A 23,677-nucleotide genomic window follows, 5' to 3' on the forward strand; every position below is an offset into this window, starting at 1 on the left:
CCCACAGACTGAAGCTCTCCGTCCTCAGGTTCTGCATATTGTGACGCAGTATCAGACATGGCTCTTACAGCATCTACGCGCTCTGTATGTCGTCTAACCCCAGAGCTATCGCGCTTGCCTCTCAATTCAGGCAATCTGGCTAATACCTGTGACAGGGTATTTTTCATAATTGTAGCCATGTCCTGCAAAGTAATTGCTATGGGCGTCCCTGATGTACTTGGCGCCATATTAGCGTGCGTCCCTTGAGCGGGAGGCGAAGGGTCCGACACGTGGGGAGAGTTAGTCGGCATAACTTCCCCCTCGACAGACCCCTCTGGTGACATTTCTTTTATAGATAAAGACTGATCTTTACTGTTTAAGGTGAAATCAATACATTTAGTACACATTCTCCTATGGGGCTCCACCATGGCTTTTAAACATAATGAACAAGTAGTTTCCTCTGTGTCAGACATGTACAGACTAGCAATGAGACTAGCAAGCTTGGAAAACACTTTAAACCAAGTTAACAAGCAATATAAAAAACGTTACTGTGCCTTTAAGAGAAACAAATTTTGACAAAATTTGAAATAACAGTGAAAAAAGGCAGTTACACTAATGAAATTTTTACAGTGTATGTAACAAGTTAGCAGAGCATTGCACCCACTTGCAAATGGATGATTAACCCCTTAATACCAAAAACGGAATAATAAATGACAAAAACGTTTTTAAACAGTCACAACAACTGCCACAGGTCTACTGTGGTTGTTACCCTCCTCAAACACGACTTTTAAAGCCTTTTGAGCCCTTCAGAGATGTCCTGTATCATGCAGAAGGAAGCTGAGTGTCTCTGTCTGTAATTTCAGCTGCGCAGAAAAGCGCCAAAAACAGAATTTATGTTTACCTGATAAATTACTTTCTCCAACGGTGTGTCCGTTCCACGGCGTCATCCTTACTTGTGGGATATTCTCTACCCCAACAGGAAATGGCAAAGAGCCCAGCAAAGCTGGTCACATGATCCCTCCTAGGCTCCGCCTTCCCCAGTCATTCGACCGACGTAAAGGAGGAATATTTGCATAGGAGAAATCATATGATACCGTGGTGACTGTAGTTAAAGAAAATAAATCATCAGACCTGATTAAAAAACCAGGGCGGGCCGTGGACCGGACACACCGTTGGAGAAAGTAATTTATCAGGTAAACATAAATTCTGTTTTCTCCAACATAGGTGTGTCCGGTCCACGGCGTCATCCTTACTTGTGGGAACCAATACCAAAGCTTTAGGACACGGATGATGGGAGGGAGCAAATCAGGTCACCTAGATGGAAGGCACCACGGTTTGCAAAACCTTACTCCCAAAAATAGCCTCAGAAGAAGCAAAAGTATCAAATTTGTAAAATTTGGTAAAAGTGTGCAGTGAAGACCAAGTCGCTGCCTTACATATCTGATCAACAGAAGCCTCGTTCTTAAAGGCCCATGTGGAAGCCACGGCCCTAGTGGAATGAGCTGTGATTCTTTCAGGAGGCTGCCGTCCGGCAGTCTCATAAGCCAATCTGATGATGCTTTTAATCCAAAAAGATAGAGAGGTAGAAGTTGCTTTTTGACCTCTCCTTTTACCAGAATAAACAACAAACAAGGAAGATGTTTGTCTGAAATCCTTTGTAGCATCTAAATAGAATTTTAGAGCACGGACAACGTCCAAATTGTGTAACAAACGTTCCTTCTATGAAACTGGATTCGGACACAAAGAAGGTACAACTATCTCCTGGTTAATATTTTTGTTGGAAACAACCTTCGGAAGAAAACCAGGCTCAGTACGTAAAAACCACCTTATCTGCATGGACCAGATAGGGCGGAGAACACTGCAGAGCAGATAACTCAGAAACTCTTCTAGCAGAAGAAATTGCAACCTAAAACAAAACTTTCCAAGATAATAACTTAATATCTATGGAATGTAAGGGTTCAAACGGAACCCCTTGAAGAACTGAAAGAACTAGATTAAGACTCCAGGGAAGAGTCAAAGGTCTGTAAACAGGCTTGATTCTAACCAGAGCCTGAACAAACGCTTAAACGTCTGGCACAGCTGCCAGCCTTTTGTGAAGTAAAACAGATAAAGCAGAGATCTGTCCCTTCAGAGAACTCGCAGAAAATCCTTTCTCCAAACCTTCTTGTAGAAAGGAAAGAATCTTAGGAATTTTTATCTTGTTCCATGGGAATCCTTTAGATTCACACCAACAGATATATTTTTTCCATATATTATGGTAAATTTTTCTAGTTACAGGCTTTCTAGCCTGAATAAAAGTATCTACTACAGAATCTGAAAACCCACGCTTTGATAAAATCAAGCGTTCAAACTCCAAGCAGTCAGTTGGAGGAAAACCAGATTCGGATGTTCAAATGGACCCTGAATAAGAAGGTCCTGTCTCAAAGGTAGCTTCCATGGTGGAGCCGATGACACATTCACCAGGTCTGCATACCAAGTCCTGCGTGGCCACACAGGAACTATCAAGGTCACCGAAGCCCTCTCCAGATTGATCCTGGCTACCAGCCTGGGAAAGAGAGGAAACGGTGGGAATACATAAGCTAGGTTGAAGATCCAAGGTGCTACTATTGTATCCAATAGAGTCGCCTTGGGATCCCTGGATTTGGACCCGTAACAAGGGACCATGAAGTTCTGACGAGAGGCCATCAGAACCAAGTCTGGAATGCCCCATTATTGAGTTATTTGGGCAAAGATTTCCAGATGGAGTTCCCACTCCCCCGGATGCTCCTCCATCGCCAGGGAACTCCTTGTTACCCCCTGATGGTTGATATATGTAACAGTCGTCATGATGACTGATTGAAACCTTATGAATTTGGCCTTTGCTAGTCTAGGCCAAGCCTTGAGAGCATTGAATATCGCTCTCAGTTCCATTATGTTTATCGGGAGAAGAGAGTCTTCCCGAAACCATAGACCCTGAGTTTTCAGGGGTTCCCAGACCGCGCCCCAGCCCACCAGACTGGCGTCGGTCGTGACAATGACCTATTCTGGTCTGCGGAAGCTCATTCCCTGTGACAGGTTGTCCAGGGACAGCCACCAACGGAGTGAATCTCTGGTTATTTGATCTACTTGTATCGTCGGAGACAAGACTGTATAATCCCCATTCCACTGTCTGAGCATGCCCAGGTGCAATGGCCTTAGATGAATTCGTGCAAAAGGAACTATGTCCATTGCCGCAACCATCAACCCTATTACTTCCATGGACTGCGCAATGGAAGGAATAAGAACAGAATGAAGTACCTGACAAGAGCTTAGAAGTTTTGATTTTCTGGCCTCTGTCAGAAAAACCTTCATTTCTAAGGAAACTATTATTGTTCCCAAGAAGGGAACTCTTGTTGACGGGGACAGAGAACTTTTTTCTATGTTCACTTTCCACCTGTGAGATCTGAGAAAGGCTAGGACCATGTCCGTATGAGCCCTTGCTTTTGACAGAGACGACACCTGAATCAGGATGTCGTCCAAGTAAGGTACTACTGCAATGCCCCTTGGTCTTAGCACCGCTAGAAGGGACCCTAGTACCCTTGTGAAAATCCTTGGAGCAGTGGCTAATCCGAATGGAAGTGCCACAGGTAATGCTTGTCCAGAAAGGCGAACCTTAGGAACCGAAAATGTTCCTTGTGGATAGGAATACGTAGGTACGCATCCTTTAAGTCAACCGTGGTCATGAATTGACCTTCCTGGATGGTAGAAAGGATCGTTCGAATGGTTTCCCTTTTGAATGATGAAACCCTTAGAAACTTGTTTAGAATCTTGAGATCTAAAATAGGTCTGAATGTTCCCTCTTATTTGTGAATTATGAACAGGTTGGAGTAAAAACCCATCCCTTGTTCTCCTAATGGAACAGGATGAATCACTCCCATGCTTAACAGGTCTTCTACACAGTGTAAGAATGCCTGTTCGAAGATAATTGAGACCCGTGGAACCTTCCCCTTGGGAGTAGTTCCCTGAATTCCAGGAGATAACCTTGAGAAACTATTTCTAGCGCCCAAGGATCCTGAACATCTCTTGCCCCAACCTGATCAAAGAGAGAAAGTCTGCCCCCCACCAGATCCTTCCCAGATCGGGGGCCAACACTTCATGCTGTTTTGGTAGCAGTGGCAGGTGACTTGGCCTGCTTACCCTTGTTCCAGCCTTGCATCGGCCCCCAGGCTGGCTTGGTTTGAGAAGTATTACCCTCTTGCTTAGAGGGTGTAGAATTTGAGGCTGGTCCGTTTCTGCGAAAGGGACGAAAATTTGGCTTATTTTTAGCTTTAAAAGACCTATCCTGTGGGAGGGCGTGGCCCTTTCCCCCAGTGATGTCTGAAATAATCTCTTTCAAGTCAGGGCCAAACAGTGTTTTACCCTTGAAAGGGATGTTAAGCAAAAGCGCTCTGCGCGCCACGATAGCAAACCCTGAATTATTCGCCGCTAATCTAGCTAATTGCAAAGCGGCATCTAAAATAAAAAAGAGTTAGCCAATTTAAGAGCTTGAACTCTGTCCAAAACCTCCTCGTACGAAGATTCTTTATTAAGCGACTTTTCTAGTTCTTCGAACCAGAAACACGCAGCTGTAGTGACAGGAACAATGCATGAAATTGGTTGTAGAAGGTAACCTTGCTGAACAAACATCTTTTTAAGCAAACCCTCAAACCTTTAATCCATAGGATCTTGAAAGCACAACTATCTTCTATAGGAATAGAAGTGCGTTTGTTTAGAGTAGAAACCGCCCCCTCGACCTTGGGGACTGTATGCTATAAGTCCTTTCTGGGGTCGACTATAGGAAACTAATTTCTTAAATATAGGGGGAGGACAAAGGGTATGCCGGGCCTTTCCCACTCCTTATTTACTATGTCCGCCACCCGCTTGGGTATAGGAAAAACATCGGGGGGCACCGGAACCTCTAGGAACTTGTCCATCTTACCTAATTTCTCTGGAATTACCAAATTGTCACAATCATCCAGAGTAGATAATACCTCCTTAAGTAGTGCGTGGAGATGTTGAAATTTAAATTTAAAAGTTACAATATCAGGTTCTGCTTGTTGAGAAATTTTCCCTGAATCTGAAATTTCTCCCTCAGACAAAACCTCCCTCCTGGCCCCTTCAGATAGGTGTGAGGGTATGTCAGAAAAGATATCATCAGCGTCCTCTTGCTCCTCAGTGTTTAAAACAGAGCAATCACGCTTTCTCTGATAAGTAGGCATTTTGGAAAAAAATGCATGCAATAGAATTATCCATTACAGCCATTAATTGTTGTATGGTAATAAGTATTGGCGCACTAGATGTACTAGGGGCCTCTTGTGTGGGCAAAACTGGTGTAGACACAGAAGGGGATGATGCAGTACCATGCTTACTCCCCTCATTAGAGGAATCATCTTGGGCAATATCATATCTATGGCATTATTATCCCTACTTTGTTTGGACATTATGACACAAATATATCACATATATTTAAATGGGGAGACACATTGGCTTTCATACATATAGAACATCGTTATCTGATGGTTCAGACATGTTAAACAGGCTTAAACTTGTTAACAAAGCACAAAAAACGTTTTACAATAAAACCGTTACTGTCACACTTTATTACTGAATATGTGAAAAAGTATGAAGGAATTGTTCAAATTTCACCAAAATTTCACCACAGTAACATAAAGCCTTAAAAGTATTGCACACCAAATTTGAAAGCTTTATCCCTTAAAATAACGGAACCGGAGCCGTTTTTACATTTAACCCCTATACAGTCCCAGGTATCTGCTTTGCTGAGACCCAACCAAGCCCAGAGGGGAATACGATACCAAATGATGCCTTCTATAAGCTCTTTCAGTGGTTCTTAGCTCCTCACACATGCATCTGCATGCCATGCTTTCCAAAAACAACTGCGCATTAGAGGCGCGAAAATGAGGCTCTGTCTATGACTAGAAAAGGCCCCCAGTGAAAAAGGTGTCCAATACAGTGCCTGCCGTTTTTATTAAAACAATCCCCAAGATTTAACAACTATTAAAAGTAATAATCTGCCAAATATACTTAGTAAAGTAATCGTTTTAGCCCAGAAAAATGTCTACCAGTTTTTTAAGCCCTAATGAAGCCCTTTATTCTTTTACTTAAACAAAGAAAATGGCTTACCGGTTCCCATAGGGAAAATGACAGCTTCCAGCATTACCGAGTCTTGTTAGAAATGTGTCATACCTCAAGCAGCAAAAATCTGCTCACTGTTTCCCCCAACTGAAGTTAATTCCTCTCAACAGTCCTGTGTGGAAACAGCCATCGATTTTAGTAACGGGTGCTAAAATCATTTTCCTCTTACAAACAGAAATCTTCATCTCTTTCCTGTTTCAGAGTAAATAGTACATACCAGCACTATTTTAAAATAACAAACTCTTGATTGAAGAATAAAAACTACATTTAAACACCAAAAAACTCTAAGCCATCTCCGTGGAGATGTTGCCTGTACAACGGCAAAGAGAATGACTGGGGAAGGCGGAGCCTAGGAGGGATCATGTGACCAGCTTTGCTGGGCTCTTTGCCATTTCCTGTTGGGGAAGAGAATATCCCACAAGTAAGGATGACGCCGTGGACCGGACACACCTATGTTGGAGAAATAGGCCTCTCCCACTCATATTACAACAGTGGAAAGCCTCAGGAAACTGTTTCTAGGCAAAAATCAAGCCAGCCATGTGGAGAAAAACTAGGCCCCAATAAGTTTTGTCACCAAACATATATAAAAACGATTAACATGCCAGCAAACGTTTTATATTACACTTTTATAAGAGTATGTATCTCTGTTAATAAGCCTGATACCAGTCGCTATTAAATCACTGCATTTAAGCTCAACTTACATTAATCCGGTATCAGCAGCATTTTTCTAGCAAATTCCATCCCTAGAAATATGTTAACTGCACATACCTTTTTGCAGGAAAACCTGCACGCCATTCCCCCTCTGAAGTTACCTCACTCCTCAGAATATGTGAGAACGGCAATGGATCTTAGTTACTTCTGCTAAGATCATAGAAATCACAGGCAGATTCTTCTTCTAATGCTGCCTGTGAGAAAACAGTACACTCCGGTACCATTTAAAAATAACAAACTTTTGATTGAAGTTAAAAGCTAACTATAATACACCACAATCCTCTTACTACGTCCATCTTTGTTGAGAGTTGCAAGAGAATGACTGGATATGGCAGTGAGGGGAGGAGCTATATAGCAGCTCTGCTGTGGGTGATCCTCTTGCAACTTCCTGTTGGGAAGGAGAATATCCCACAAGTAATGGATGATCCGTGGACTGGATACACTTAACAAGAGAAAGACAAGGGGCACCTCATAGTGTGATTTGTACAAATTTGTAGTGAATCAAAAAGAAATGAAAAAAATACTCACAAGAATAGTGGCACTTTAAACGAATAAAGTGCTATCAGGCAGACTGAAGCTTAAGCAACAGTACGCTGTGGGTCTCCGTGTATTTGACCTGGCAGATCTGGACTCAGGTTGTCACAACACTCGGCTTCCCAAGCTGGAAACCGGGTTCAGGCGTGTAACTCACAGGATAACAGCGTCTATCTCGACAAGATATCAGCGGATACCTTGCTAGGATAGGATAACAGCATGTCCAGCTGAGTAAATGCAGCATACAGTTGTCAGACACAAAGATCAGTGTTCGGCTGCAAGCTGACCATATGAGGCTGCAGAAATTTCCAAAGTGTGAATGGAATGAGGGTAGCCACAAAACCGGGTCGTGGTTAAAAGTATTTCTTACAGATTACAGCATTACAGATAATGGAATAAAATGAAACGATCTTACCGGAATCTACGCCGTGAAACAGGAACACGGCCCTTCAAGTGTGACGATTAGTAGCATCGCCTCCGTCATGGACTTGAGAGAAGACAGCATGTAGCGAAGTGAAGTTCGGCAATGCCAAGTGCTGAAAACAGAGTTGTGAATACGAGTAGGGATGGTATCGCAGGGGAAGCTCTCACTTTCGCCCAGGCCCTCCACGAGAGACTGACAGGACTACTTAAAACTCCCGTCCCATGTCGAAGGGTAGCACCCTCCATAAGAGACATATGAAAATAAAATTAAAATAAAATAATTTTAAAGAAAACTTCTGACACATCTCTGCCAACCTCCTTGGATGAATGGCAAAGAATGACTGGGGGATAGGGGAAGTGGGAGGAGTATTTATGCCTTTTGGCTGGTGGGTCTTTGCCTCCTTCTGGTGAACAGGTTCTTATTTCCCATAAGTAATGAATGCGGCTGTGGACTCTTTCCCATTAGGAGGAAAATTATATATATATATATATATATATATATATATATATATTTGTACATTAAAAACCCGTTAAACTTTGCTAAGGTAAAATGAAATATTGTTTTCCAAAGTCATCAGGACCCACTAACGGGCTAGAATTTGAAGATGTCTGGAGTCCTGAGGAGTACTACACATATATAGGGTTCCATTTACTAATGGCTGGATGGACAAGGGAGGACATCTCCACCAGGCATTGTGGCTACCGAGCAGCATTTATCATTATACAAGCCTCTGCTTCTGCAATGCCGTTACCTGTGGGGCTGTCAATCATCTGGGTTGAGGAAGTCCGGAGGAATTGAGAAATGCAAATAACAGTTGGCGTAGTAGTTTAAGAAGCAGTGCAATTAAATAAATTATATATATATATATATATATACACACATACACATACGCACATACATACACACATATATATATATACACACAAACAAAATAAATCAAAACTTTAAACCATAAAATTGCATGGTTTAGTTTAATAAATTAGATCACATTTATTCCCAATGTACAGGATGGCACATTGTACCAGTAAAGTCGTCACTGTGTTTTTGAACATATTTTAATAAGAAGAGGTTTCTATATTTGAAGTTATTGCTCTAAATAATGATAATGAATTATCACAAAAAGAGATCATCAGAGAGTGAAGGAATTATCAATGACTGTATCTCTAACGTGCATAACTGTACAGAAACAGACCTCAAAAGGACTTGATTCCAGTTTGTCGATCATTTGTTTGAGTATCCCAAGGGCCAAACTCTGTTCCTTCTTAGCCCAGAACACTTGAGCTTCTTCAAGCTGCCACTCACACACTTGGTACTGTGCTGGATTATGTTGTTTAATCTGGAACATTGCTTTTTCTGGGAGCTGTGTAAGAAGATAATAACACGCGGATAATTTTACTGCAATAACCATCCAGTCTTATTAGGGTTAACAAGACCGGTATTATTCAACACTTAACAGCTGGGTGAAATGTTTAAAACTATCCTCTGATAATTACAGTTACAGTCTGAAAAACCTGGTAGAATTCATACCCTCACTATCCCTTGCAATGCAAAACAGAGGCTGCTCTAAAATAAAATCTGATAAATCTGCAAACAATTGGCCTGTACATAGCAAATTTCAAAATAACTGCTGTACATACCGTACCTCTGCAGTGCCCCTGGGGGAAAGCACGAATTACAAAACTGTATGAAAAGTAAACAGTGAATATAAATGATTTTCCTATGCTTGAACATTTTATGGTTATTTACGTTAGTGATTAAAGGAACAGTAAAGTCCAAGTTAAACTTTCATGATTTAGATAAAATATGTGATTTGAAACAACTGTCCAATTTACTTCTATTATCTAATTTGCTTTATTCTCTTGGTATCATTTATTGAGCCTAGGTAATCTCAGGAGCCGCAATGCACTACTGGGAGCTAGCTGCTGATTGGTGGCTAAACACATAAGCCTCTTGTTATTGGTTAATGTGATGTGTTCAGTTGGCTCCTAGTAATGCATTGCTGCTCTTACAACAAAAGATACCACAAGAATGAAATAAGTTTGATAATAGAAGAAAACTGGAAAGTTGTTTAAAAATATATGATCTAAATGAATAACTGGTACCTGTGTATTTCTGGCAGTCCTAGCTACTCTAGACAACTCCACCAAGTGCGTAGTTAGGAAGTCCTTGATACACTCCTTAGAGGAGTTATTTGTCTCCTTCTCCAACAGAATTTCTAGGACTATAGACCGGAGGGCCATGACGGGCTCCTGGAAACCAAAGTCACTGTCTTTAAGGAGCTGGGATTGTCTTTTCCACCTCATACAAGTTTCAGCAAGTTCTTGGTCAGTAATCGATCTGAAAGCAAAAACAATTGTAATATCAATGGTTCAGTCTGTTAATAAAAAAATCGGGTGAAATAATCATCAAAACATATGTAGCTATATTCTGTTAAAAGGGAAATAAATCCTCCAATAAAATGTTTATAAAAAAGTGGGGCAAAGGGGAAAAAAGCTTAATTTTTCTTTTTTTAAACTTACTACTTAAAAATGTTTATTGTTTAAAAATACAGAAAATCCATTTATTACCCATTCCCCAGTTTTGTATAACCAACACTGTTATATTAATATACGTTTTAGCTCTCTGATTACATTGTATCTAAGCCTCTGCAAACTGCCCCCTTATCACAGTTTTTTTTGACAGACATGAATTATGACCAATAAGTGCTGACTCATAAATAACTCCACAGGAGTGAGCACAATGTTATCTATATGGCACACAAGAACCAGCGCTATCTAGCTGTGATAAACTGTCAAAATGCATTGAGATAAGAGGCGGCCTCCAAAGGCATAGAAATTAGCAAATGAGCCTACATAGATTTCGCTTTCAACAAAGAATACAGTGTTTACATCACGGATGGGGCGGTCTGACAGATTGGCCTGAGCACTAGAAAACAGAATTTATGTTTACCTGATAAATTACTTTCTCCAACGGTGTGTCCGGTCCACGGCGTCATCCTTACTTGTGGGATATTCTCTTCCCCAACAGGAAATGGCAAAGAGCCCAGCAAAGCTGGTCACATGATCCCTCCTAGGCTCCGCCTACCCCAGTCATTCGACCGACGTTAAGGAGGAATATTTGCATAGGAGAAACCATATGTTACCGTGGTGACTGTAGTTAAAGAAAATAAATTATCAGACCTGATTAAAAAAAACCAGGGCGGGCCGTGGACCGGACACACCGTTGGAGAAAGTAATTTATCAGGTAAACATAAATTCTGTTTTCTCCAACATAGGTGTGTCCGGTCCACGGCGTCATCCTTACTTGTGGGAACCAATACCAAAGCTTTAGGACACGGATGAAGGGAGGGAGCAAATCAGGTCACCTAAATGGAAGGCACCACGGCTTGCAAAACCTTTCTCCCAAAAATAGCCTCAGAAGAAGCCAAAGTATCAAATTTGTAAAATTTAGAAAAAGTGTGCAGTGAAGACCAAGTCGCTGCCTTACATATCTGATCAACAGAAGCCTTGTTCTTGAAGGCCCATGTGGAAGCCACAGCCCTAGTGGAGTGAGCTGTGATTCTTTCAGGAGGCTGCCGTCCGGCAGTCTCATAAGCCAATCGGATAATGCTTTTAATCCAGAAGGAGAGAGAGGAAGAAGTTGCTTTTTGACCTCTCCGTTTACCAGAATAAACAACAAACAAAGACAAAGTTTGTCTGAAATCCTTAGTAGCTGCTAAGTAAAATTTGAGAGCACGAACTACATCCAAGTTGTGCAACAAACGTTCCTTCTTTGAAACTGGATTAGGACACAAAGAAGGCACAACTATCTCCTGGTTAATGTTTTTGTTAGAAACAACTTTTGGAAGAAAACCAGGTTTAGTACACAAAACCACCTTATCTGCATGGAACACCAGATAAGGAGAAGAACACTGCAGAGCAGATAATTCTGAAACTCTTCTAGCAGAAGAAATTGCAACCAAAAACAAAACTTTCCAAGATAATAACTTAATATCAACGGAATGTAAGGGTTCAAACGGAACCCCCTGAAGAACTGAAAGAACTAGGTTGAGACTCCAAGGAGGAGTCAAAATTTTGTAAACAGGCTTGATTCTAACCAGAGCCTGAACAAAGGCTAGAACATCTGGCACAGCTGCCAGCTTTTTGTGAAGTAACACAGACAAGGCAGAAATCTGTCCCATCAAGGAACTTGCAGATAATCCTTTTTCCAATCCTTCTCGAAGGAAGGATAGACTCTTAGGAATCTTAACCTTGTCCCAAGGGAATCCTGCAGATTCACACCAACAGATATACCAAATTATGTGGTAATTTTTCTGGTTACAGGCTTTCAGGCCTGAACAAGAGTATTAATAACAGAATCTGAGAACCCTCGCTTTGATAAGATCAAGCGTTCAATCTCCAAGCAGTCAGCTGGAGTGGGTCGAACGGACCTAGAACAAGAAGGTCTCGTCTCAAAGGTAGCTTCCATGGTGGAGCCGATGACATATTCACCAGATCTGCATACCAAGTCCTGCGTGGCCACGCAGGAGCTATCAAAATCACCGACGCCCTCTCCTGATTGATACTGGCTACCAGCCTGGGGATGAGAGGAAACGGCGGGAACACATAAGCTAGTTTGAAGGTCCAAGGTGCTACTAGTGCATCCACTAGAGCCGCCTTGGGATCCCTGGATCTGTACCCGTAGTAAGGAACTCTGAAGTTCTGACGAGAGGCCATCAGATCCATGTCTGGAATGCCCCACGGTTGAGTGACTTGGGCAAAGATTTCCGGATGGAGTTCCCACTCCCCCGGATGCAATGTCTGACGACTCAGAAAATCCGCTTCCCAATTTTCCACTCCTGGGATGTGGATAGCAGACAGGTGGCAGGAGTGAGACTCCGCCCATAGAATGATTTTGGTCACTTCTTCCATCGCTAGGGAACTCCTTGTTCCCCCCTGATGGTTGATGTATGAACTTGGCCCTCGCTAGCTGAGGCCAAGCTTTGAGAGCATTGAATATCGCTCTCAGCTCCAGAATATTTATCGGTAGAAGAGATTCTACCCGAGACCAAAGACCCTGAGCTTTCAGGGATCCCCAGACCGCGCCCCAGCCCATCAGACTGGCGTCGGTCGTGACAATGACCCACTCTGGTCTGCGGAAGGTCATCCCTTGTGACAGGTTGTCCAGGGACAGCCACCAACGGAATGAGTCTCTGGTCCTCTGATTTACTTGTATCTTCGGAGACAAGTCTGAATAGTCCCCATTCCACTGACTGAGCATGAACAGTTGTAATGGTCTTAGATGAATGCGCACAAAAGGAACTATGTCCATTGCCGCTACCATCAAACCTATCACTTCCATGCACTGCGCTATGGAAGGAAGAGGAACGGAATGAAGTATCCGACAAGAGTCTAGAAGTTTTGTTTTTCTGGCTTCTGTCAGAAAAATCCTCATTTCTAAGGAGTCTATTATAGTTCCCAAGAAGGGAACCCTCGTTGACGGAGATAGAGAACTCTTTTCCACGTTCACTTTCCATCCGTGAGATCTGAGAAAGGCCAGGACAATGTCCGTGTGAGCCTTTACTTGAGGAAGGGACGACGCTCGAATCAGAATGTCGTCCAAGTAAGGTACTACAGCAATGCCCCTTGGTCTTAGCACCGCCAGAAGGGACCCTAGTACCTATGAGAAAATCCTAGGAGCAGTGGCTAATCCGAAAGAAAACGCCACGAACTGGAAATGCTTGTCCAGGAATTCAAACCTTAGGAACCGATGATGTTCCTTGTGGATAGGAATATGTAGATACGCATCCTTGAAATCCACCTTGGTCATGAATTGACCTTCCTGGATGGAAGGAAGAAGTGTTCGAATGGTTTCCATCTTGAACGATGGAACCTTGAGAAACTTGTTCAAGATCTTGAGATCTAAGATTGGTCTGAACGTTCCCTCTTTTTTGGGAACTATGAACAGATTGGAGTAGAACCCCATCCCTAGTTCTCCTAATGGAACAGGATGAATCACTCCCATTTTTAGCAGGTCTTCTACCCAATGTAAGAATGCCTGTCTTCTTATGTGGTCTGAAGACAACTGAGACCTGTGGAACCTCCCCCTTGGAGGAAGCCCCTTGAACTCCAGAGAATAACCTTGGGAGACTATTTCTAGCGCCCAAGGATCCAGAACATCTCTTGCCCCAGCCTGAGCGAAGAGAGAGAGTCTGCCCCCCACCAGATCCGGTCCCGGATCGGGGGCCCGCATTTCATGCTGTCTTGGTAGCAGTGGCAGGTTTCCTGGCCTGCTTTCCTTTGTTCCAGCCTTGCATAGGTCTCCAGGCTGGATTGGCTTGAGAAGTATTACCTTCCTGCTTAGAGGACGTAGCCCTTGGGGCTGATCCGTTTCTGCGAAAGGGACGAAACTTAGGTTTATTTTTGGTCTTGAAAAGACCTATCCTGAGGAAGGGCGTGGCCCTTGCCCCCAGTGATATCAGAGATAATCTCTTTCAAGTCAGGGCCAAAGAGTGTTTTCCCCTTGAAAGGAATGTCAAGCAATTTGTTCTTGGAAGACGCATCCGCTGCCCAAGATTTTAACCAAAGCGCTCTGCGCCACAATAGCAAACCCAGAATTTTTTCGCCGCTAACCTAGCCAATTGCAAGGTGGCGTCTAGGGTGAAAGAATTAGCCAATTTAAGAGCACGAATTCTGTCCATAATCTCCTCATAAGAAGAAGAATTACTAATAATCGCCTTTCCTAGCTCATCAAACTAGAAACACGCGGCTGCAGAGACAGGGACAATGCATGCAATTGGTTGTAGAAGGGAACCTTGCTGAACAAACATCTTTAGCAGACCTTCTAATTTTTTATCCATAGGATCTTGGAAAGCACAACTATCTTCTATGGGTATAGTGGCGCGCTTGTGTAGAGTAGAAACCGCCCCCTCGACCTTGGGGACTGTCTGCCATCAGTCCTTTCTGGGGTCGACTATAGGAAAACAATTTTATAAATATGGGGGGAGGTACTAAAGGTATACCGGGCCTGTCCCATTCTTTACTAACAATGTACGCCACCCGCTTGGATATAGGAAAAGCTTCGGGGGGCCCCGGGGCCTCTAAGAACTTTTCCATTTTACATAGTGGTTCTGGAATGACCAGATAATCACAATCATCCAAATTGGATAACACCTCCTTAAGCAGAGCGCGGAGATGTTCCAACTTAAATTTAAAAGTAATCACATCAGGTTCAGCTTGTTGAGAAATGTTTCCTGAATCTGAAATTTCTCCCTCAGACAAAACCTCCCTGGCCCCCTCAGACTGGTGTAGGGGCCCTTCAGAAACCATATCATCAGCGTTCTCATGCTCTACAGAATTTTCTAAAACAGAGCAGTCGCGCTTTCACTGATAAGTGGGCATATTGGCTAAAATGTTTTTGATAGAATTATCCATTACAGCCGTTAAATGTTGCATAGTAAGGAGTATTGGCGCACTAGATGTACTAGGGGCCTCCTGTATGGGCAAGACTGGTGTAGACGAAGGAGGGGATGATGCAGTACCATGCTTACTCCCCTCACTTGAGGAATCATCTTGGGCATCATTTTTACTAAAAAAATTTTATGACATAAAATACATATAGTTAAATGAGAAGGAACCTTGGTTTCCCCACAGTCAGAACACAATCTATCTGGTAGTTCAGACATGTTAAACAGGCATAAACTTGATAACAAAGCACAAAAAACGTTTTAAAATAAAACCGTTACTGTCACTTTAAATTTTAAACTAAACACACTTTATTACTGCAATTGCGAAAAAGTATGAAGGAATTGTTCAAAATTCACCAAAATTTCACCACAGTGTCTTAAAGCCTTAAAAGTATTGCACACCAAATTTGGAAGCTTTAACCCTTAAAATAACGGAACCGGAGCCGTTTTTATATTTAACCCCTTTACAGTCCCTGGAATCTGCTTTGCTGAGACCCAACCAAGCCCAAAGGGGAATACGATACCAAATGATGCCTTCAGAAAGACTTTTCTATGTATCAGAGCTCCACACACATGCAGCTGCATGCCATGCTGTCCTCAAAAACAAGTGCGCCATACCGGCGCGAAAATGAGGCTCTGACTATGATTAGGGAAAGCCCCTAAAGAATAAGGTGTCAAAAACAGTGCCTGCCGATATAATCATATCAAAATACCCAGAATAAATGATTCCTCAAGGCTAAATATGTGTTAATAATGAATCGATTTAGCCCAGAAAAAGTCTACAGTCTTAATAAGCCCTTGTGAAGCCCTTATTTACTATCTTAATAAACATGGCTACCGGATCCCATAGGGAAAATGACAGCTTCCAGCATTACATCGTCTTGTTAGAATGTGTCATACCTCAAGCAGTAAGAGACTGCACACTGTTCCCCCAACTGAAGTTAATTGCACTCAACAGTCCTGTGTGGAACAGCCATGGATTTTAGTTACGGTGCTAAAATCATTTTCCTCATACAAACAGAAATCTTCATCTCTTTTCTGTTTCTGAGTAAATAGTACATACCAGCACTATTTTAAAATAACAAACTCTTGATTGAATAATAAAAACTACAGTTAAACACTAAAAAACTCTAAGCCATCTCCGTGGAGATGTTGCCTGTACAACGGCAAAGAGAATGACTGGGGTAGGCGGAGCCTAGGAGGGATCATGTGACCAGCTTTGCTGGGCTCTTTGCCATTTCCTGTTGGGGAAGAGAATATCCCACAAGTAAGGATGACGCCGTGGACCGGACACACCTATGTTGGAGAAAAGTACATTATATGAGGTGTTACTGGCTCTATAGGTGAGTTATGGTGTTTTTTTCTATTTATGAATATGTGAGGGACAGGATGATTAGATCTGTGGACAAGCTAAATTGTGATTTTGTGCTATGTTGTTTTGTATACGTTACACATATGGGAGTAAGGTTACACGCAGGTGTGTGAGACATTGTAATCACTGACATTGGTCTTTGATTGGTGAAGCTGTGTGTGGGGTTTACTATGGTATTTTAAATAAGCCTGCATTTTTGTAACAGTCTGATTTGGTCTGAGGAAGGGACACTGTGCGGTCCTGAACAAAGCAAATTTGCAAACAAATGTCCCGAAAAGAGCTGATAACTTCTCACCTCCAAGAGGCAAACAAAGGCTGTGTTTAGGAGGGTACCTGTGTCATGTCCTAGAGAAGTACCAGAATAGCAGATCAACAAAACTGCCAGAGAAGTTCGAGAGATGTGCCCCCAGCTTCCCGGCCGATAGCAGGAAACAGCGGCAATGGGTGGGGACACAGCTCAAAGTATGAGTGGTTGAGTGCAAGGCTTTTACTTCATCCAAAATACAAACATAATGTATATTTAAAGCTTTGTTTCTATTTCAAGACTCCATGAGAATAAAAAAGACCTTAATTAACATACCTAGAAAACATCTGTCCAACACTGGCCAGCTCCCCTAGTGCTTGAAGTCTACACAGAGAGGGATATAGAGAGTATACCGATTCCAGGCTGCCCTTGCACAGCTCTTCCACTTCCTTAATCCTTAAACCAATAAACAGACATTGCAAAATCACATTAATGTAATAATTTGCACCAATATTTTTAAGCAATTATTTTTTAAATACATAAACAAACACCAGTTAGCAAAGTTGTAGTAACACAAAAAATTCTGTAATTGCAAATAGGCACAAACCGAACGTTTATGCTAAGCAGTGTGGGCCTTCAGATAGTTCTAGCTTAATTACAAACAAATTGATTTTGAAGTCAATTAAATGTGTATCTTTACATGTGCGCTCATTAGTTTTAAGGGGTGTACGTCATGCATGGGGAGGTCTGTGTGTCTGTTTGTATATTTAAAGTTCTACAATAGACATGTGTGCTAACTAAACGCTTATGAACGTTGTATTGTTTTATACAAGCTGGGGCTGTTGCTATATGATTTGCTTGCCCTGTTGATGATTTTGTGCGAGTGCCGTAATATATTACTGTGTATGTTTATATGCGCTATGATTGGTCGACGAGTGTTTACATCACAGATGGGGCGGTCTGACAGATTGGCCTGAGCACTAGAAAAGTACATTATATGAGTTGTTACTGGCTCTATAGGTGAGTTGTGGTGTTTTTTTCTATTTATGAATATGTGAGGGACAGGATGATTAGATCTGTGGACAAGCTAAATTGTGATTTTGTGCTATGTTGTTTTGTATACGTTACACATATGGGAGTAAGGTTACACGCAGGTGTGTGAGACATTTCAATCACTGACATTGGTGAAGCTGTGTGTGGGGTTTACTATGGTATTTTAAATAAGCCTGCATTTTTGTAACAGTCTGATTTAGTCTGAGGAAGGGACTGTACGGTCCTGAAACTAATAAAATTCACTAATATATATATATATGAAAACCAGGCACCTTTAAAGTTAAAGTGATCATTAATCACAAACCACCTGCAGATGTTTATTACAGCAGCACCCTCTTGTGTGGTTAATCTCTTGGTAGTATCAGATGTACGGGTGTTAGGTTTGTGATTTATAATCACTTTATTTTTGTGCTCTTCCTTTACCTGCCTGTTGCCTTTTCACACTGCTGAGGTGTTACACTTGAAACAGTATAAAATTCCAAATAAACCAGTGACCCTAAAGACACTGTTAAATAAAGGTTTATTCAACGGAGAATGTGATCATAAAAGCACAATTATGACTGTCAGCATATCTCAGGTCTTACGTGTTTCGGCAGAGTATGCCTTAATCATAGACCAAAACAGTATGACAAGTACCTGTAGTTTGTTCATTTAGATAATACATCTCCAAGACTCGCCTGACTGTGCACCTTTCTGGTATTAAAAATCCCCACACAATTTATGGGATAAACCCCAAATGAAATGCCCACACATCTTTTTACAGCAATGCTCTCTTATCAGTATTAGGCATTGTAAGTGTGCACAGGAAGAGGGAGTTACATTTTGGGCTGTGCTAGTTTCCCAGTTAATAAGCACACTTGCTACTAACCATCCCGCTGTAACTGCTGGCAGATATAAAAATGTGGCGGTAGTACAGTAGAATAAGAGGCTAATGTAAGGGACCTCGAGACTTTGAAACGGATGTGCCGGGCTCGAATTTAAGGGTGCCTGGGATAATCAAGGACTACTCTAACAGATAGCGCTATTGCACTGCTCCGCCCACCTACTGATTCTCTTGAAAGAAGCCCGCTCGCTACATATTATATATTATTTCTGTTATCCATAAAGATTTGACACCCACCATCACATATCTGTACTTGCCTGGCATATTTTATGTATTCATGGAACCCTGGAAACTCCTTGTCCCTTAAAGACTGAATGGCATGAAATAGAGATTCGTGGTATCCCGGTCCTGCTGCCTCCGTTCTTAAGAAAAGATATAAAGTAGGTTTTAAAACAGAAGTTGTGCATATTACGGTATAATACTATGCCCATATACACAAAGTCCCGTGCTAAATACTATCAAATCTTACAAATTGTATTTATATTGGCTGTGTAGCTTTTCCCCATAATTTAGCATTTACCTACACTTTATTTAGCCATTTATAACTTTTCAAATTCAACAGCTAAGAGTAATTGATAAAGCACCAGACAGCATATTACCAGCTACTACCTGCTTTAAAGGGACAGTCTAGTCAAAATTCAACTTTTATGATTCAGATAGGGCATGCAATTTTAAACAACTTTCCAGACATTTATCATAAAATTTGCTTTGTTCTCTTGGTATTGTTTGCTGCAAGCTAAACCTAGGTAGGCTCAAACTAATTTCTAAACTGTTAAAAAACGCCCCCCTATCTAAGCTCATTTTGACAGTTTTCACAGTTAGACAGAGCTAGTTCATGTGTGTCATATAGCTAACGTTGTTCTCACTCCCTTGGAGTTATTTAAGAGTCAGTACTGATTGGCCTAAATTAAGGTCTGTCAAAGAGGTCAAAGAACTGAAATAAGGGGGCAGTCTGCAGAAATTTAGATACAAGGTAATCACAGAGATAAAAAGTTTATTAATATAACTGTGTTGGTTATGCAAAACTGCGGAATAGGTAATTAAGGGATTATTTATCTTTTTAAGCAATACAAATTCTGGAGTAGACTGTCCCTTTAATCAATTAAAAAGTATTAATGAACACTTTTACACTAATAAAAAGTAGCACAAACAAAAACATATTCCCACTGTACCCATAATTCCCCTGTTCTAATCCCTTAAAAGGAATTTATAAACATATTTCTATGTTTTTGTAACATAATAAGAAAACAACAGATATTAATAGATTAAGAACTACAATGCAATTTTTTCAAGTTTTCTGGAGATTTCAACTTCCAAAATGAGGGTTTTTTTTCAACAAGATTGCGATAGGCCTCATAGTTAAAACCAAGTGTGCTCCCATGCCATTACTTTGAAATGCAGCTCCTGAGCTTAAATTTGTGTATAACATGTTTGCAGGTGTAAACCTACAGTTTGAAAAATATACTTGTTAATAGAAAGCTCTAACAACTAGTGATGACAGTAATTGAACTGTGTCATTATCCACAATAATTTCCTGCTAATATTTAGTATCTACTGGAAGTTCCGTACTTGATGGGAGGGATATGGTCCCATTGCATGGTCCTCCAGGCAGCCTGGTAGCGTATTTCCTGAAGTTCAGAAGTCCATTCTGAATGTTCATACTCAAGACCCCGTAAGTAGGTAGACAACATGTGACACAATCCAAAATTCTGCAAGGCCTAGATAAAACGTATTTAAATAATACAATTATGTTAAACAATATAAAATTGTTTGTATTTTTAAAAAAAATATATTTAACACCATAAAGGTCATTTAAAAAGTGATATCTTCAGGAATAAGTTTACATTTACCTGCATGATCCCAGCCTGACGGGTGCCTGGCGGAAGATTCATTTCCAGGTCGTAGGTCACTAAGGCTTTTCCCCACATAGACTCATGCTCATAAGTTCGTATCCTATTAGTAAAAGAATATAACAAATGCTTAGAGAAATATATAAAATGTTTAAAACATATGGAGATAACTGATAAATATAGGTAAAATGTAATCAGATTGGCTGAGTTTTACTTTCTGTAATTACTATTTATGCCACACCTGGCAAGTGACTGGAGCATCTTCCCTCCACCACAGCCATACAGACTATCAGGCTCCCCTATACTTCTGTAAATTTCAATTAGAAGATCCTAAAATAAAAGAAACATAAAATAAGCAAAATGTAATGCATTTGGACGTTATAGTAGACTATAAGGGATTTCAAAGGTTGTATTTAATTTGATCTACATTTTTTTCACAGTCTACAGAGAAAATAAAATATTCTACTAAAGAGAAGACATGATAGTAATACCATAGTTTAAATAAAAAAATAATATATTCACTAAAATAACATAGCAGCTGAAGAGATTGCACAGGTAGCAACAAATGTAAATATTGAAAAAACAAAACTGAGTAATTATTTAAAAAAAAAAAAAAAAATCCTGCTATCTTTATTTGAAAAAGCAGGAATCTAAGCTAACTAGTAGGCCCATTTTTGTTTCAAAAATGGACCGGCTCCAAAGCTTACATTTCTGCTTTTCAAATAAAGATACCATGAGAATGAAGAAAATTTGATAATAGGAGTAAATTAGAAAGTTGCTTAAAAACAAAATTTATGCTTACCTGATAAATTTCTTTCTCTTGCGATGTATCGAGTCCACGGATTCATCCAATACTTGTGGGATATTCTCCTTCCCAACAGGAAGTGGCAAAGAGAGCACCCACAGCAGAGCTGTCTATATAGCTCCTCCCCTAACTCCACCCCCCAGTCATTCGACTGAAGGCTAGGAAGAAAAAAGAGAAACTATAGGGTGCAGAGGTGACTGAAGTTTTATAATAAAAAATACTACCTGTCTTAAATAGACAGGGCGGGCCGTGGACTCGATACATCACAAGAGAAAGAAATTTATCAGGTAAGCATAAATTTTGTTTTCTCTTGCAAGATGTATTGAGTCCACGGATTCATCCAATACTTGTGGGATACCAATATCAAAGCTTTAGGACACGGATGAAGGGAGGGACAAGACAAGTACCTAAACGGAAGGCACCACTGCTTGTAGAACCTTTCTCCCAAAAATAGCCTACGAAGAAGCAAAAGTATCAAATTTGGAAAATTTGGAAAAAGTATGAAGCGAAGACCAAGTCGCCACCTTACAAATCTGTTCAACAGAAGCATCATTTTTAAAAGCCCATGTGGAAGCCACCGCTCTAGTAGACTGAGCAGTAATCCTTTCAGGAGGCTGCTGGCCAGCAGTCTCATAAGCCAAACGGATGATGCTTTTCAGCCAAAAAGAAAGAGAGGTTGCCGTAGCCTGTTGACCTCTCCGCTTTCCAGAATAGACAACAAACAATGAAGATGTTTGACGGAAATCTTTAGTTGCTTGTAAGTAGAACTTTAAAGCACGAACTACATCTAGGTTGTGCAACAGACGTTTCTTCTTGGAAGAAGGATTAGGACACAGAGAAGGAACAACAATTTCCTGATATATATTCCTATTAGAAACAACCTTAGGAAGAAATCCAGGTTTGGTACGCAAAACCACCTTATCCGCATGGAAAACAAGATAAGGTGAGTCACACTGTAAAGCAGATAACTCAGAAACTCTTTGAGCCGAAGAGATAGCTACTAAAAACAGAACTTTCCAAGATAAGAGCTTAATATCTATGGAATGCATAGGTTCAAACGGAACCCCTTGAAGAACTTTAAGAACCAAATTTAAACTCCATGGCGGAGCAACAGGTTTAAACACAGGCTTGATTCTAACTAAAGCCTGACAAAACACCTGAACGTCTGGAACATCCGCCAGACGCTTGTGTAAAAGGATAGACAAAGCAGATATTTGTCTCTTTAAGGAACTAGCAGATAATCCCTTCTCCAATCCTTCTTGGAGAAAAGATAATAGCCTAGGAATCCTGATCTTACTCCATGAGTAACCCTTGGAATCACACCAGTAAAGATATTTATGCCATATCTTATGATAGATTTTTCTGGTGACAGGCTTTCAAGTCTGAATCAAGGTATCAATGACCGATTGAGAGAAACCACGCTTTGCTAAAATCAAGCGTTCAATCTCCAAGCAGTCAAACGCAGAGAAAGTAGTTGGATGCTTGAATGGACCTTGAAGCAGAAGGTCCTGCCTCAGCGGCAGAATCCATGGTGGGACGGATGACATGTCCACCAGGTCTGCATACCAAGTCCTGCGTGGCCACGCATGTGCTATTAAAATCACTGTAGCTCTCTCCTGCTTGATTCTGGCAATCAGACGAGGAAGGAGAGGGAATGGTGGAAACACATAGGCCAGGTTGAAGGACCAGGGCACTGCTAGAGCATCTATCAGCACTGCCTGGGGATCTCTTGACCTGGACCCGTAACAAGGAAGCTTGGCGTTCTGGCGAGACGCCATCAGATCCAATTCTGGCATGCCCCATAGCCGAATCAGTTGGGCAAACACCTCCGAATGGAGCTCCCACTCCCCCGGATGAAAAGTCTGATGACTTAGCAAATCCGCCTCCCAGTTCTCTACTCCTGGGATATGGATTGCTGAAAGATGGCAAGAGTGAGTCTCTGCCCATTTGATTATTTTGGAAAATTCTATCATCGCTAGAGAACGCCTTGTTCCCCCTTGATGATTGATATAAGCTACAGTCGTGATGTTGTCCGACTGAAATCTGATGAATTTGGCTGCAGCCAGTTGAGGCCATGCCTGAAGCGCATTGAATATCGCTCTCAGTTCCAGAATGTTTATCGGGAGGAGAGTCAACCTCCTGAGACCATAACCCATGAGCTTTCAGGGAGTTCGAGACTGCACCCCAGCCCAGCAGGCTGGCATCTGTCGTAACTATGACCCACTCTG

At 41.4% G+C, this 23,677-nt stretch overlaps 1 protein-coding gene across 1 annotated transcript in view; it reads right to left on the bottom strand.

Annotated features, from left to right (window-relative positions):
- The window catches only part of ATM (ATM serine/threonine kinase), a 925,848-nt gene that overhangs the window by 303,001 nt on the left and 599,170 nt on the right, over positions 1-23,677 (bottom strand). The window contains exons 41-47 of the mRNA XM_053708547.1: positions 20,886-20,974; positions 20,645-20,747; positions 20,364-20,512; positions 19,052-19,156; positions 17,195-17,314; positions 9,901-10,135; positions 8,991-9,158 (exon numbers count right to left, since the gene is read on the bottom strand). Coding sequence (XP_053564522.1) covers positions 8,991-9,158; positions 9,901-10,135; positions 17,195-17,314; positions 19,052-19,156; positions 20,364-20,512; positions 20,645-20,747; positions 20,886-20,974 — 969 coding nt within the window. The remainder of the gene's footprint in view (positions 1-8,990; positions 9,159-9,900; positions 10,136-17,194; positions 17,315-19,051; positions 19,157-20,363; positions 20,513-20,644; positions 20,748-20,885; positions 20,975-23,677) is intronic.

This window comes from Bombina bombina, chromosome 3 (genome assembly GCF_027579735.1).
Source record: "Bombina bombina isolate aBomBom1 chromosome 3, aBomBom1.pri, whole genome shotgun sequence".
Taxonomy (NCBI): domain Eukaryota; kingdom Metazoa; phylum Chordata; class Amphibia; order Anura; family Bombinatoridae; genus Bombina; species Bombina bombina.